This window comes from Akebia trifoliata, chromosome 9, assembly GCF_017979445.1.
Source record: "Akebia trifoliata isolate Shusen 1 chromosome 9, ASM1797944v1, whole genome shotgun sequence".
Taxonomy (NCBI): Eukaryota; Viridiplantae; Streptophyta; class Magnoliopsida; order Ranunculales; family Lardizabalaceae; genus Akebia; species Akebia trifoliata.
The window spans coordinates 11247668-11264203 of NC_141383.1; the positions used below are offsets into that span (position 1 = coordinate 11247668).

The 16536-nt window shown below is 37.4% G+C and overlaps 1 protein-coding gene across 1 annotated transcript in view; it reads left to right on the forward strand.

The window, feature by feature from the left end:
• Nucleotides 1–2863: 2863 nt before the first annotated feature.
• The window catches only part of LOC147394291 (GDSL esterase/lipase 6-like), a 58611-nt gene continuing 44938 nt past the window's right edge, over nt 2864–16536 (forward strand). The window contains exons 1-3 of the mRNA XM_086453514.1: nt 2864–3007; nt 5532–5708; nt 7923–8068. Of these exons, the coding sequence (XP_086309640.1) occupies nt 2995–3007; nt 5532–5708; nt 7923–8068 (336 nt within the window). The 5' untranslated portion in view covers nt 2864–2994. The remainder of the gene's footprint in view (nt 3008–5531; nt 5709–7922; nt 8069–16536) is intronic.

Below are 16536 nucleotides of genomic sequence, written 5' to 3' on the forward strand. Positions count from 1 at the left end.
GAGCCAGCCTATTGCTTACTAGTCGAAGTAGAAGAATCTGAAGAAAAGCCATAGTATTCTGACATCAAGGCATATCTTGAAGATCGAACGCTCCCTTCAGATGCAACGCCAAATGATAAAAGGACCATTCAGAAGCTAGCAGGGCAATTTTTCTTGAGCAACGGTATTCTGTACAAGAAGTCGCACCATGAGATCTTACTCAGGTGTGTGGTAGAAACAGAAGCAAAACAACTAATTGAGACTGTATATGGGGGAATCTGTGGACCCCACATGAATGGTCATATGCTGGCCAAGAAAATCATGAGAATGAGATATTACTGGACTACAATGGAGAGTGACTGCTATCAACATGTCCGCAAATGCCATCTATGTCAGATCTACGCCAATAAGATCAATGCCCCACCTTCAGAACTACATAATATGACCATCCTTGGCCCTTCTCACTCTAGGGCATGGACGTCATTGGGCAGATCTCGCCAAAAGCTGCAAACGGGCATCGTTTCATCCTTGTTGCTATCGATTACTTCACCAAGTGGGTAGAAGCGGCTTCATATGCCAGTGTCACTAAGAGCAACGTCATGAAGTTTGTCAAGAATAACATCATTTGCCGGTATGGACTTCCAAGCTGATTGGTAACTGACAATGCCAAGAACTTCAAGAACAAAGATATGATCAAAATGTGCGAAGACTTCCAGATCACTCATCATAACTCTGTACCTTATAGACCTAAGATGAATGGAGCAGTCGAGGCAGCCAACAAGAACATCAAGAAAATAATCGAGAAGATGGCAGTGACATACAAAGATTGGCATGACATATTGCCTTTTGCACTACACGCCTACCGAACCTCGCTCAGAACTTCGACTGGGACAACTCCGTATTCATTGGTCTACGGAATGGAAGCAGTCTTACCCGTAGAGGTATAGATTCCCCCCTCCGAATCTTAAAAGAAACAGAGTTAGATGAAACTGAATGGATTCAAGCTCGATTCTATCAGCTAAATCTGATTGAAGACAAACGCCTTGCAGCCATTGCCATGGACAGATCTATCAGCGACGAATAGCTCGTGCCTATAATAAGAAAGTTAAGCCTAGGGATTTCTCGCCAGGAGACCTGGTCTTAAAGAAGATTCTGCCAATCCAAGAAGACGCTAGATGAAAGTTCAGACCAAACTATGAGGGACCATTCATCGTGCAGAAGGTAATGACGGGAGGAGCTTTGATTCTCATAGAGATGGACGGACAAGTCTTCCCGCCAACCGATCAATGCTGACATTGTTAAGAAATATTACGCTTAAGATCTGACCCTGAGATGACGAAATGACATCTTTGTTATCCCAAACAAACTATCACACCCTAGTAAACCCTTTTGAGCCATCACGTTCATTTCTTAAACTAAGACTGGGGCAAGTCAACAACTGAATGAAAACGAAAAAAAAAAAGACAAGAAAAGAAAATTAGAAAGATCAAAGCATCAAATTACTCTTGGCCCGCATGACGATAAACTATGAACGGCTAAAAATACAAAAAAATCAAGAAAGTCAAAAAACTCGAACACTTGATCTGGCTTAATTCTCCAGCTTAAACAAGTTCGAGAGACGCTAGGAGGAGACATAGATCACTTTTTCGAAACAAAAATAGACGAACCCCATGTTTAACCCACTTTAGATAAACTAAGACCCAGACCTTAATCTTTTTGTAACCTTCCACTACCATAAGCCTAAGCCAACGTTTCGTCCTACTTAAAGTCCTTTTTTATCAGGAAATGTTCTAGGGCAACATAATGACAATGGCAGCACCAATGATCTTGCAACTTTGTCCGGACCTCAAAGTCTTGTTAGTCGTTGGAAGACTCGAGAGGGGAATCCAGATCGGATATTCGAAAAAAAAGAATACTCGAAGTGTAGAATAACCGATCTCGCGGCTCAACTTGAATTACCGAATCACAAATAGTCATCGAAAAACTCGAGAAGGGAATCCAGATCAGATATTCGAAAAAAAAGAGTACTCGAAGTGTAGAGTAGCCGATCTCGCGGCACAACTTGAATTGCCGAATCACAAATAGTCATTGAAAAACTCGAGAGGGGAATCTAGATCTGTTACTCAAGAAAGAGTGCCACTACAAGAGTAGAGTCACCTATCTCGCAGCTCAACTTGAGTCACCAAGCCATAAAGACACAGAGACTCTGAGCAGAATTGTAATGAAAAAGAAAAAAAAATACAAGCATAATCTGAAAGGGCATAGTGAAAACCTGAAGGGCGCTATGAGTAAAAGAATTAGACTATGGCAAGATCAAAGCCACCGGCACGATGAAAATCCCAAAAAGGACGTCGATGCGCAAAAAATGTTTTCTAATGAATTCCTTGGATGGTAGTGTTATGCAATATGAGTCAAAACTATGCAAGCCCCTTCAGACTAGCAAAGATCAAAGTGGTAATTGTACTAACTGGATCTAACACTTTCACAGTAGCTTTAAAATTGCAGATGCACATGCAACAAAAAAGATAAATGTTAGCGTTGACTTTCTGTTTTATTTCTTTAGTTGGGTTTTATTTTCATTGACAGGGTAACTTCTCGAGTGTTCTCTTGCAAAGCCACAAGCTGATCGCAAATCTGATGCAAGACTCAATTCGCATGAGTCTACTTTTTTCTAGTTAGTTACCCATATTGCTGTCATTATAATGAAACCTATAGTTTCCCTTAAGTGTTGGTCCTACCCTTCAGAAGGAGTAACGAGCTTTTCAACTTTTTTTGTGATTTCATTTTGTCGCAACCACCACCTACTTCAGGTATAGTTTTCTAAAATAGAGTTCTTTGTAATTTTATGTTCTTTCCAAATCAGACTTTTATTGCTATTGTGATTTGATATTCTTTTCACTGCTTAATACCAAATTTCAGGGAGGACAGGGACCCGTGAGAAACGAATTAGTGGTATGGAAACCATACCAAATAGGTTGGTCCATAATAGTGAGGTGACAACCATTCTTGTTATATATGGCATCCCTAGGTAATATTTTTATTCCACATTTTGATTCACATATTTAGTTCATATAGTTTAAGTCCTTGGGTAAATACTTTTGAGCGACAATTTTTCTCTTAGTGTAGAATAATAACTGGGTTGATCCTAGCTCACGAGTTGATGCATGTGTATATGCGACTTAATGGTACTCTCTCATAAATAGGAGACCTTATGCCATGTGGACAACTATAATGCTTCTTCTTAGCAATTCTTTGTATGAAAGCTGGATCAAGATAATGACATCTTAGTAATAGGGTTTTTATTGTAAGCATGGTTGGTTAAGAGTATTGATGGTGAAGTAGTGGGTAATTTTGTATATTATGACCCATTGTAACTCTTTTTTGTATAAATTAATGTGATAGAGAACCTCGATGTTCTCTATTTGGGTCTATTTTGATCGTGTGTAATAGGTGCATAGAAAAAAAAATTAATTAAATTTTTTTAAACACTTTAAATATTGGTTTATGACCACTTAAGATATCAGTTTGTAATCGATGCCTAAAATCTTAAACTTAGGACATCAGTCTCATAGACATCAGATTTTAAATCGATGTCTAACTTATTTTTTGTAGTAGTGCGTTCTGTTTTATAAGTACATATTTGGAACGGTTTTTAGCACTTCCAAAATCTGAGACCTGGACGGTTTTTATCCGTTCCAAATCCTGAGATCTGAATAGCTTCCAATCGTTTAAACTCATCAACGACACCTCGATTAGAGATGGTCTTTCAACCGTTTTAGACAGTATTAGGAACAGTTACAAACCGTTCCTAATTTGCATTTTGGTTGTAGTGTTTGAGAAAACGATCTCACAAATGTATTATTTTCACCCTTGAATTTTAATTTTAAATTTGGGAGTTCGCGCGGAAGTTTGATTGCTATCAATTTTTAAAACCTTCGATCAAGCCCTAACAAATTATTTTTTGAATTTATTCTAATTGGATCTGATGTTTTCAATAAATTCAAGAGGGTTGTGGTGCTGGATTGCCAATATGTTAATCCATTTGAGCTCAAGGACTCTTGGTAAAGGTTAAAATTCATACTAAGTAAGGAAACTGTTTTTCTTCAGAATTTTAGTATGCGGATTACAGTGTGTGTCGGTGAATTGCACTCGGGTGTCTCTAATTGTTTATTGGGAAATGGTGTTAATTTTCTACCAGGATGGTCATTAGTGTTGGAGATAGATATGATTAGGGCTTGTCAACGGATAGATATCCGATCGGATAGTTTATATCCGAATTCGAATCCGAAAATTTTTAGTACTATCCGAATTCGAATTCAAATCCGATCGGATATCACTAATGAATATTCGAATTCGTATCCGAATAAATTATCGGATATCCGATATTATCTGATTCGAATACGAAATCTAAAATTCGAAAATTATCCGAAATTTATCCGAAAAAAAAAATAAATAAATAAAATCAAATGTTTGAGAGAGAGAGAGAGAGAGAGATTTCGACCGATTCGACCTGTCAGTGGACGCCGATGATGAAGGTGAGCCGCTGAGAGAGATTCCGACAGTGATTGAGAGGGGTTGAGATTGTGGAAAACGATGAGGGCTGAGGGCAGAAGACGATGAGGTTTTACCCTGTAAAAAAAATTGATTTTCTTATTTTTTCAACTCCATTCGAATCTGATAAAAAAAAAATGGGGTTTTATTCTACGTGTGAGAGAGAGAGAGAGAGGTGCCAATGGATAGCCGACGAAGACAATGGTTATGAAGTTCGCACCGCATGGGTTTTACCGAGAGAGAAGAAGAAGAAGAAGAAGAAGAGAGAGAGAGAGCTGAGAGAGAGGAGAGAGAGGAAAATGCGTACCTGCATGGTCGCCGGCCGAGAAGAAGCTTGCAACCCCGCACGGTCGAAACCCCATCGTCGTTCCATTTACTTCGACTGGTTCGTGTGGGTTAGGTGAGAGAAGATATAAAAACAATTAAGTTTTTGATAAAACATGAATACACAGCTTATATATACATAAATAAATGTTTTGTTGTAAAACATAAATACAGAATACATATATTATTTCGGAGCGGATATTATCGAATCGGATAGCGCAATATCCGAATTCGTATCCGAAATTCATTCGAATTCAAAAATAACATCCAAATCCGAATCCGATATCCGAAATTTTCGGATAATATCCGATTTTTCGAATTCGAATTCGAATTCGGATTCGAATTTCGGCTATCCATTGACACCCCTAGATATGATGAGGCAGACATGGATTTCATAGGGATAAGGTATTTGTTGGATAATTGTTGTCCAACAATGTTTACACTATCTACCCACAAGAAAAACAAAGGTATCCAGGAAAACATTTCCACTTTGCAAATAAAACACTCATTTATGCATTTCAATCGTGCGTTCTGTTTTATTTTGTCTTTGCCTCTCTCTATCTCTTTGGGTGCATCTTCTCATTATAAAATGCCATTTCTGATACGCAAACATCTGAGGAGTGCAGATGGAGAAGCTGTTACTCATGCCTGCTCTTCTCTCTTCTTCTTTGTTTCAGTATCATCGTACAATGTTCCCGCAATTTTCACTTTTGGAGATTCAATCTTCGACGCTGGAAACAACCATTTCAACAAGAACTGCACCGTCCAGGCTGATTTTCTACCATACGGACAGAATTTCTTCCACTACCCCACAGGAAGATTCACCAATGGGAGAACCGTTGTAGACTTTATCTGTGAGTCATCCATTCATTTATTTCTGTAATTTTTTCAATTTGCTCTATGATTTTGAGGATGATGGAAGTGATTTTTTTTTTTTTTTTATATAAATATATATATATATTATATATATATATATATGGGTCAGGTTCAAGGGCCATATGAGAAAACTTTCGTTTTTCAAAATAAGGGTTAGAGGTTTTGGATTGAGCTGATTTTTTGCAAGGATGGTCACTATGATGAGAAGATCATCCTCACAAAAAATCAGCTCAATCAGAAACTTCTAAATCTATCAAAAGTGATTTACAAATTAGTGATTAAAATTGGTAAAAATGGACGGTCCACATTCTAAATCACTTTTAATGGGGTTAGAAGTTTCAGATTGGGCTGATTTTTTTTTGGGATGATCTTCCCATCATAGAGATCATCCTCACAAAAAATCAGCTCAATCAAAAATTTCTAACCCATATTTTAAAATTTTATTTACCGTCGAAAGTTTTCTCATATGTTTTCTCATATGGCCCTTGAACCTGACCCTATATATATATATATATATTTGATGTGGGGTTGCCCAGACCCGTGGGCCCAACTAGCAGGGCCTAGGCAAATGGCCTTATAGAACATAATATATATCTCCTAAATCCCTCTGGTACATGTAATACCTTATAAACTAGGGGCTCAACTTGGTCAGGTTCAAACCGAGAACTGAACCAAATTGGTGACTTTGGATTGGTTTGGTTGATTTTGAAATAAGTTGTTGTTTGATTCTAGGTTAACAAGATAGAGAACTGATTAATTTGATTCAATTATTGGTTCAAGGCTTGTGTAAAATCGAATCAAACCGAGAGCCGAACTCTTAATCAGTGACTACTTTATAGGAGATATATATTAATGACTTTTTTTTATACATAGAATAATGATTTTTTTGATGGATAGATTTACGAATTATCACATCTTCATTATTTATTTATTTATTTATTATCCTTAATAATATTTTGCTTCCAAGTAGGTTTATAGGATATTGGCAACACTACTCGACATGAAAAAGGGGTAAATTTGACACCAAGATCTATTAAATTTGACGAATTACCTTAGTTTGGTTTGGTTTGATGTGCATTTCGGTTTAGTTCTAATTCTTATATATATAGTGGAATTAACTAGTCTATGTTCATTCGGTTCTAATTTGGTTCCAAATCAAACGAGGTTGCACTCGTACTAAAAATCACTCATACAAGGTAAGTTGGGATAAATCCCTATTAGTGGCCAACGAGGGAGTTTGATCCTAAGACCTCTACCTTTCTGGAGGCAAGCACTGGTTACTACGCCCAACACTCATTGATTGAAAGTGATAATTTTCATTTAGGAATACTTAATCTAACCTCAAATCAAGCGAACTATTCTTATACTTTTACCCAAACATCGATTTGACATGACATGTATGATAGTAGGTGGCATGTGCAACTAGCACACATGTTATACAAAAGTTAATAGTTATATATGACTAAATACTTTTATAATTACTTCAAAGTTTTCAAACAGATTATCTTATTTTATCATTCAGTATATCATAAAGGCCTTTTTGTAATGGGAGTTTTCTAAAAGTTTAGAAAACAAACTAACCATTTTATAGGGGTCGTGGGATTGTAATTTTATGTTCTAAAGATCATTTTGTAATTGGAAATACTAAATAAGGTGATTTAGAAAGTAAATAATAAAAGGACCTTTTTGTATTTTAGAAAACTAATTACATGGAACATGGAATTGTAAGTTTATATTGTAAGGATCTCTTTGCAACTTAAAATAAAACATTAACTAAGGTTTTAATAAGATAATAAATGGATAATTTTGTAATTTTAGAAAATAACTAAGGTCCTAACACCGTCAAGTGATTGTAATTTTATTGATTTTGACGAAAATAACTTTGATATTAGTAAAGTTTAATGTAAAAATGTAGGGTCATTCATGATCTTTCAAATTTTGATTTGAACTGCGCATTCTTCGATTTCTGGTTGAGTTACTAAGGTGATTGATTCATTATGAAAAACTTGGTAGATGGCCTTCAAGTTGCCGAATCAATTAAAAATCATCACCTTTTTAAAATAGTGCTCGATTCGTTTACAATTTTTTTTTTTACTTTCTTTTTATTTGTGTCCTTTCAAAAAAAAAAAAAAATTTCTTCTTATTTGTTAAATCGTTCATTGAGAATGTTTATGTAAATTGAGCCAATGCAGCCCAATTCCTTGGCATCGATTTGCAAAAGCCATATCTCGAGGCTGAGTTGGAGATTGTAAATGGGAGTCGCAAGGATTATCCATCAAATGGCTTGAACTTTGCGAGCGCTGGGAGTGGTGTATTGAACGAAACTAATAACGAAATGGTAAACCAATTTTCCTCTCACGTTATAGTTACTACTTAATAATATAATTCATAAAATGTGAATGATTCAGAGCACCAAATGTTGTAGGAAATTAAATTTGGGCTAAACAAAGTATAATTTGAAGGAGAGAACCTTTTTTTAAACATCAAATCTCCACTAAACAAGTCCTGATAACGGATTCCTTTTTGTATACTCACTTTTACTCCCCCCTTAATGTCACTGTACAAAATATAAATGTTTGGACTTATGTATCCCAAAGCAAAGGATGTACGGTGGTGTGAAGGGAGAGTCAAAGTCAAAGTCAGTATGAAAAAAGTGAGTCCGATTATCATGACTCGTTAAATATATATAATGATATCTTTATACTGAATTTTGTCTCCCTTCCTCTATAGGAACATCACATTTGACATTTGCAATTGAAGCTACATGTCCACAGTCTAGGCCATTTTACATGATAAAGGGGTATATGAATCAATAGCTTTTGAAAATGGAATCTTTAAAAAAATTGAAATTACACTTATAACCATAGCATATTACTCTATACACCCACATCTTCTCCATATTCTACCGAATAAAATCCTAACCTTCTCTCTGCATTCTCTCTCTCTCTCTCTCTCTCTCTCTCTCTCTCTCTCTCTCTCTCATCATTCTTCTACTTTGCATCTAACAAAGTGGAACCAGGGTATGCCAATACTGAATCTTTATTGTAAGGTTCGGTAGGCACCTACCGACCTTATACACAAATATTCGAATTCGGCATACCGAACTAGAGATTTACATGAGAAAGTTCTATTTAGTATGCACTTATAGAATCCGATCGATAGATACCCACCAAACATTACTTTCTTATGTAAATCTTTGTTTGGTATCTCAGTACATAATTGATTTTGTGATGCTCAGTAGGCACCTACCAAATCAACTAAAAAAAGTTCGATTTTGAACCTTTTGAAATTCATTCAATGACTTTTAAGAATTATTACAAGTGGGTGTGATGTGTATTATAAAATAATTGTTGGCTGAAATGAGTGAATGGGTGCCAAGAACATATATGGTGGGCACGAGTAGCAAGACTCAAAATTTAAAAATAAGTACATTTTTCCTGACTTTTTTTCTTTTCATAAAAGATAACATTTACAAAATCAATGCATCATTCACCCAACCAATTTTATTAACATAAATCTACTTGGAACGGATGTCTAGATACATGGTTCTCGATTACGATGGTCATATCTACTAAGGTTTGGAGTCGTCATCATTCATATTGTAAGAGGGTATGAATGGTCACCCGATGCACATTTTTTGAAAAATGTGTCGTTTTTGGCACGTAGTGACTCTTGATGGATAAAGTATCGATCAACCTCGAGATCGGGGTAAACGGCTCGATTGGAGAAAATGGAAAGTGTTAGGCATCCTTTTCTCCTCACCATGTGGTGGTAACCTCAACTCAACTCAGTCATTTTAATTGAAAATGCAAAACAAAAGTAAAGTGCCACATGTTGATATCTTGTACCCTTAGTAGGGATTTGCTTTTGGCTTGATTAGGGAATCATCCCATTGAAGGAGATGATCATTTGAATCATTTGCCTCGGGAGCTAAGTGTGATTTGAAAAATATTGGCTATGGTTATGGGTTTATTCTCATGATTTGAGAAGAACTCGAACACCAATTGCTTCAAAACAGTTGAGGGATTAAAACCGATTTTGTTTTCAAAATGGATTGCAACCTTTATACTTTCTACTGGACCGAAGTCCGATCTACTGGAGATAAGGGAGGGGGATTATTGCATCTGAAGTATTTCTAAAATAAAAATAAAGAAAGAAGGGGGATAATAGAAGAGGGAAAAGGAGAGGGTAGAGAGATAGAGAAGGGGAGGGGGGTTTCTTTTGAACCCACCTTGAAACTTCTCTTTTCTTTTTTCCTTCTTCTTCTATGTTTTCTTGAGTCCTTAATGATTTAGGAAAATGTCCCCCTTTTTTTTGTTTTATTTTGTGTAATTGAAAAGAGTGAAGAAGAGTTGATGAGAGAATTGAGATGGAGTATTTTTTGTTGTAAGACTTGGGGAGAGAAAGTCGGTGAGTGAAAATAAATAAGTGAGAGTTAGTAAGACTTGGTAACTCATTTTGGGAAGAGGAGGGGGGTATTTATAGATGTTTGAAGGGTATTTTAGGGGTATAATGAGGTGAAGAGTTAGGATGATAGATAATGGCATGGGTTTTTAGGGTGGAGGGTATGAAATTTGAAATTAAATAGAGGGTAATTATGTAATGAGTGGAAATGGGTTGTGTTTAGATTCAAATGGTTTGGATCCTACCCAATCCATTTGGTTAGAGTATTTGGTGAGATGAGATGAGTGATGTGTAATGGAGAGAATGGGAGGTGTAAGGTATTAGGTGTTTGATTGAGTGTTGGGTTGGTTAAGGAGGTGAGGTGTTTAGATTTAGGATAATGAGTTGTGTAAGGGGGTGTAAAGAGTTAGGTATTTGGGTTTTTGGGAGGGTTAATGAGATGATGACATGTGTTGAAAAGGCTAGAGAGATAGGGTGATTAGATGAATTGATTGGTGAGGGTAAGTGTTTGATTGAGAGAATGAGTGTTGATTAGGTTTAAAAGAATGGATTTTTGTAAGAAATGATGAGGGGAGTTGTGGGTTGTGATGTGAGTTAGTGAAGTGATTAGAGAAAGGTGATGGGTTAAGGTGTAGAGGATATAGGTGGTTGATTGTGTTAGAGAAGAGTGATGGAGGGTAGGTTAGGGAAGGGTATGGGTTGAGGTGATTTTTGGAGAGAAGTGATATGGGTAGATGGGTTGTTAGAGAAAGGTGATGGGGTAGATGGATTGTTAGAGAAAAGTGATGGGGGTAGGTAGTTAGATAAGGGAGGTGTGAGGTGGTGATGACATGTGTAATCTTTGATGATCAAGATTGTGATTGGTTGATGTGGGTAGTGGTTTGTGGGTTAGGGTTAATGGGAATTGGATATGGATAAGGGCTTAGGGGTATTGGGCTTGGGTTTTAGGGATGATTTTGGTCATTTTGGATTGGGTTTTCGATAGTGAGTATGTTTTAGGTTTTTTGGTGATGTGAGGTTAAATTTAGGTTAGGGAGTAAGGTGAGAAATGCATTTTTGGAGAGTTGAGGGCTTATGGGCTTTAGGTGGGCTTAGGATAATTTGATTCAAGAGTAGAGCGATGGAGGGTAGTGGGTATCCCAAGTCTCATTTTATATATTTTTTTTATCTTTTTAGGAATTTTTGGAATAATTGGATTGATCAAAATGCCATGTGTTGGCAAATTGGACTTTTTAGCCCTGTCGGCAACTTTTATTGAAAATCGGGTAATCTTGGTTTCGGGAGTGGAGCGGTGAACGTGGGGTGCATCAAATCTTTTTGGGTGTGCCCACTAGGCTATCAAGGGGTCTTGGGGACCTCGGTTCGATCAAAATGTCCTTTTTGGAATGATTTGGGCCTTTGAGGCCCATTGACAAATTTTGTTGAAAAATTTGTATTCTTGGGCTCTTTCGAGTAGGGGTTCGTTTAAATTGGGTGTTTACAGCTATCCTTCTTTGTTGGAATTACATGCAAAGAACTGCAAAGAATAGACTAAACCCCTATTTGTACGAGTTAGAAAATTTTGTAAAACATGATTTCAGATTATCGATTGAATTGATGAATTTTGTTGAAAATGGCTACTCAAGCACGGGGTATGACAGAGTTTTACCATATTAATTCCTTGATCTCGATGGTGCAGAGCTCGTGTGAGATTTCGGATTTGATGAAAATTTGATGAATTTTTGACATTCAGATGTTTCTTTGGTCGTGTTTTGACAAATCAGAGTTGAGTACAACTCGAAAGGTTTTTTGAATTTTTTTTAAATCTTTTTGACTTTTTTTGTATTATTATTTTTTATTTTGTTTTTGTATTTTCTTGATTTTTGATTTTTTTTTGTTTTTGTATTATTATTATTTTTTATTTTATTTTTTTGATTTTTTTATGGTGAAAATGTTCAATGGGGTTTGAACAAGCTGGGGTTCACCATCTCCTTGCCAAAAGTCCCATTGCAATAAAGTTTAATTGAGGCAATGTTGGGGTATTGGATTCTCGAACTCAACCTCTTTTGATTTGAGGAGCATGAAATGACTCCCATTATTGAGGAGATTGAAGTATTGTACCCTTGCGTGATGGGTATCGAGACGAGATTTCCGATTTCTTGGGGATAAACAGTAAGTTCTTGAAGACCCCGGACGGTGGGTCGGTTTTGAAAATGATGTCTAGATCATTCTTGGTTGAGTGCCTTACGAATCCCTTGAGACCGTTGGTTCATTTTAATGCCCTCACTTTAATGGTGGTAAGTCAACTCTTGTTTGCGGGTAGCGGAGACATCATAGACCTCTCTCTCATTCACGTGATCCAACAAGTCTGGGAGGACGTTGGTTGGCCCATATGTTTTTGAATAAGATGTTCCAATCTCTTACGGCTTGTAAGTCCGGTCATTATCGAATTTTTCGTGGGTACGCTCCACTCCTATAGGTAGATTCCAAGCTTAGTATGAATTTTCAATTGAGTCTTTTAGTTTTCAAAAGTTTAAAATACTCCTGTTCTTGTAGCTTTGGTTCATGGACCATGTGGCTTCAACCGAAGCAATAAGCTGTCCATTTTGCGTTAATACCGATCTCGTGCTTAATGTCGAGGTGAGTTGCCTTCTTGACCTCGAGTGGTATAGAAGAATGATACTCTTTTATTTACAAACTTGATGATGAAGGGGTGCGATGGGTTGGTGCGTTCCAACCTCGAGGGTCTCTTGTGATTGCCTTTGATGGGGCCCGTGTCCTTGTTTTGGTTGGTCTCAAAGGGGCAACTCACTATGTGCCGCTTCAGGTTCTTCGACAGTTTGGCTATGATTAGGGTGTGCTCCCTGAGAATTTTAATGAGTTGGCTGGTCCTTTGTCGACTACACTTTTGAGTCAACTCGTGAAAGAATGGAGTCGAGTTGAGGTTTTGAGTCAACCCATCTTTGCACCACACCTATTCCCATCATATTGGCATTGGATTCGAGAAATCATCTTTGGGAAGTAATCGGTATCGATAGTGCCCTGAGCATGTCGTGGTGTTTCATCCTTATTTGATTATCGGGATCGAGTGGAGGAGTCTCAAATCGATCATCGAAGAATTCAGACTATCTGGCTTAAGTCCGAGAAGAAAATGCAGAAAGAGATTACTCGACTTACATGCGAACTTGCACGGTTGGGATCCAGTGATAGTGGTGAAGTGGCTAGGCTTCGAGCTGAAGTTGCTGAGTTGAGGGACAAACTTGCCAAGTGTCCTCATTTTGATGATTTTGCAGTATATTTGGTAAGTCGCGATGCTTTAGATGTTGAAAGGTTGATGATGAGCCAGGCTGTCCAGATCCATGCTTTGGTGGAACACCTTGACTCTTTTTTCATTTTTCACCATGATGTTTGACTGACTGCGTTGTATTCCCACCTTTTTGTATTTTCTTGTCATTATCTGGATGTATGAAAAATGTTGAAAGATTAATGCAAAGAAAATAGTTTTTGTACTTACTTGGCCTCATGTATATCTATTGTTCTTGAAAACATGAAGTTTTGTTGAATGAGATCTAGATTTGTTGTCATTGGCCAAAATAATAGTTTTTGAAATCTTACGAAATACTTTTATCAAATGAGTACGATGAATTCAGAGTTTGTAAAATCTTTGGTTGTGACGGTCTTGATGCTTTTGCCAAACACAGGAGATACAAGTATCAATTATCATTTCGATTCCTTTAGAATCATCCTATGTGCCCTGGTATTGGAAGACTATTATCTGTTCGGGACTCAGGATTTTTGGAAGATTTTGCTATTCACAGTTTATACTCTTGCAGACCAGGAGTTTTTATTTTTACCATTATTTCCCCTGGTGCCATTTATAATTTTCAGTAGACCCAGTTTCCATTTTTTTGCGCATCGACGTCTTTATTGGGATTTTCATCGTGCCGGTGGCTTTGATCTTGTCATAGTCTGATTCCTTCACTCATAGCGCCCTTTTGGGTTTTCACTATGTCCTTTCAAACTATGCTTGTATTTTTTTGGATTTTTACATTGCAATTCTTATTTGGAGTTTCTGCGTCTTTGTGGCTGGGTGACTCAAATTGAGCTGTGAAATCGGCGACTCTACTCTTGTAGTGGCACTCTTTCTTGAGTAATAGATCTAGATTCTTCTTTTGAGTTCGCTGATGACTATTCATGGTTCGGCAACTCAAGTTGAGTCACGAGATCGACTATTCTACACTTCAAGTACTCTTTTTTTCGAATATTCGACCTAGATTCCCCTCTCGAGTCTTCCAACGAGTAACAAAACTTTGAGGTCCAGACCAACTCGCAAGATCATTGATGCTACCATCGTCACTGTATTGCCCTGGAACATTTCCTGACCAGAAAGGTCTTTTAATAGGACGAAACGTTGGCTTAGGTTTATAGCTTAGGGTAGTGGAATGATACAAAAATGTCGAGGTCTAGGTTTGTCTAGAGTGGGTTAGACCTGGGGTTTGTCTATTTTTGTTTTGAAAAGGTGATCTATGTCTTTTCTCAGCGTTTCTCAAATTTGTTTAGACTAGAGATTTGGGTCGAGCTCAGATCAAGTATCCGAGTTTTTGAATTTTTTGATTTTTTTATATTTTTAGACGTTCACAATTTATCTTCATGCAGGCCAGGAGTTGCTTGCTGCTTTTGTTTTTTCTGTTTTTCACTTTTTGTTGTTGTAATTGTTGACTTGTCCCAGACTTTAGTTAAAAAATGAACGTGAAAGCCCAAAAGGGTTGACTAGGGTAGATAGTTGGTTTATGATAGCAAAGATGGCTTTTCGTCATTTCATGATCAGTTCTCAAGCGTAGTATTTCTTGACAATGTCAGTATTTATCGGTTGCGGGAAGACTTGTCCGTCCATTTCTATAAGGATCGGAGCTCCTCTCGTCATTACTTTTTTCACGATAAATGGTCCTCATAATTTGGTCGAAACTTTCCCTTGATGTCTTCTTAGATTGGTAAAATATTCTTTAAAACAAGGTCTTTTGGCGAGAAATCTCTAGGCTTGACTTTCTTATTATAGGCACGAGTTATTCGTCGCTGATAGATCTATCCATGACAGATGGCTACAATGCACTTTTCTTCAATTAGATTCAGTTGATCAAACCGAGCTTGAATCCATTCAGTTTTATCTAACTCAACTTCTTTTAAGATCCGGAGGGAGGGAATCTCAACCTCAACGGGTAAGACTGCTTCCATTCCGTATACCAATGAATACGAAGTTACCCCACTCGAAGTCCTGAATTAGGTTTGATTGGCGTGGAGTGCAAAAGGCAACATGTCATGCCAATCCTTGTACGTAACTGCCATCTTCTCGATAATTTTTTTAATGTTCTTGTTGGCTGCTTCAACTACTCCGTTCATCTTAGGTTTGTAGGGTATAACAATCGCTTACCGTTGTTGTCCAGTAATATCCTATTCTCATGATCTTCTTAGCAAGCATGTGACCATTCATGTGGGGTCCACAGACTCCCCCATGTACGGTCTCGATTAGTCATTTCACTTCTGCTTCTGTCACGCATCGGAGTAAGACCTCGTGATGCGATTTCTTATACAGAATACCGTTGCTTAAAAAGAATTGCCCTGCTAATTTCTGAATGGTCCTGTGATCATTTAACATTGTATCAGATGGGAGGGTTTGATATTCTAGGTATGCTTTAATGTTCGAGTACTAAGGCTTATTTTCAGATTTTTCTACTTTGACAGGTAAGCAATAGGCCGGTTCATCTTGAATTCCAATCTCTATTGAGTCAATGACTAGGTCCTCTGAGATACTGATCATATAAGCAAGTGTAGCTAGTACATCTGCAAATTGATTCTTAGCTCTCAGCATGTATGTGAATGAAATCCTGTTGAAACTTAAGCTTAATTCTTTGAGATACTCATGGTAGGGGATTAGTCTTTGTTCTCGGGTCTTTCATTTTCCAATTGTTTGATAGACTACTAAGCTTGAATCTCCGAACACATCGATTTAATCTACTTTGAGATCTAATGCTGCGTTCAACCCTACTATGCATGTTTCGTATTCAGCCTCGTTGTTAGAACATTGGAATTTCAATCTAATGCCGATTGGTATGTGGGACCCATCTGGTTTGATCAAAATTGCCCCTATTCCGTTTTCTTTCTGATTAGTTGCTCCGTTAAAGTATGTTTTCCAGCCCGATTCTTCGTCATCGTTCTCAATCTTGATGAATAGTATGGCTTCATCTAGGAAATTCATCTTTAGTGGCTTGTAGTCAGGCAACAGGTGCTCGACGAGGCGATAGGCGATAGCTTGCCCTTTGATGACTTTTTGAGTGACATAGGTGATGTCAAACTCAGATAATAGTAATTGCTACTTCGTTGTACGACCTATTAGTGCTAGTTTCTTGAAAAGGTACTTAAGGGGGT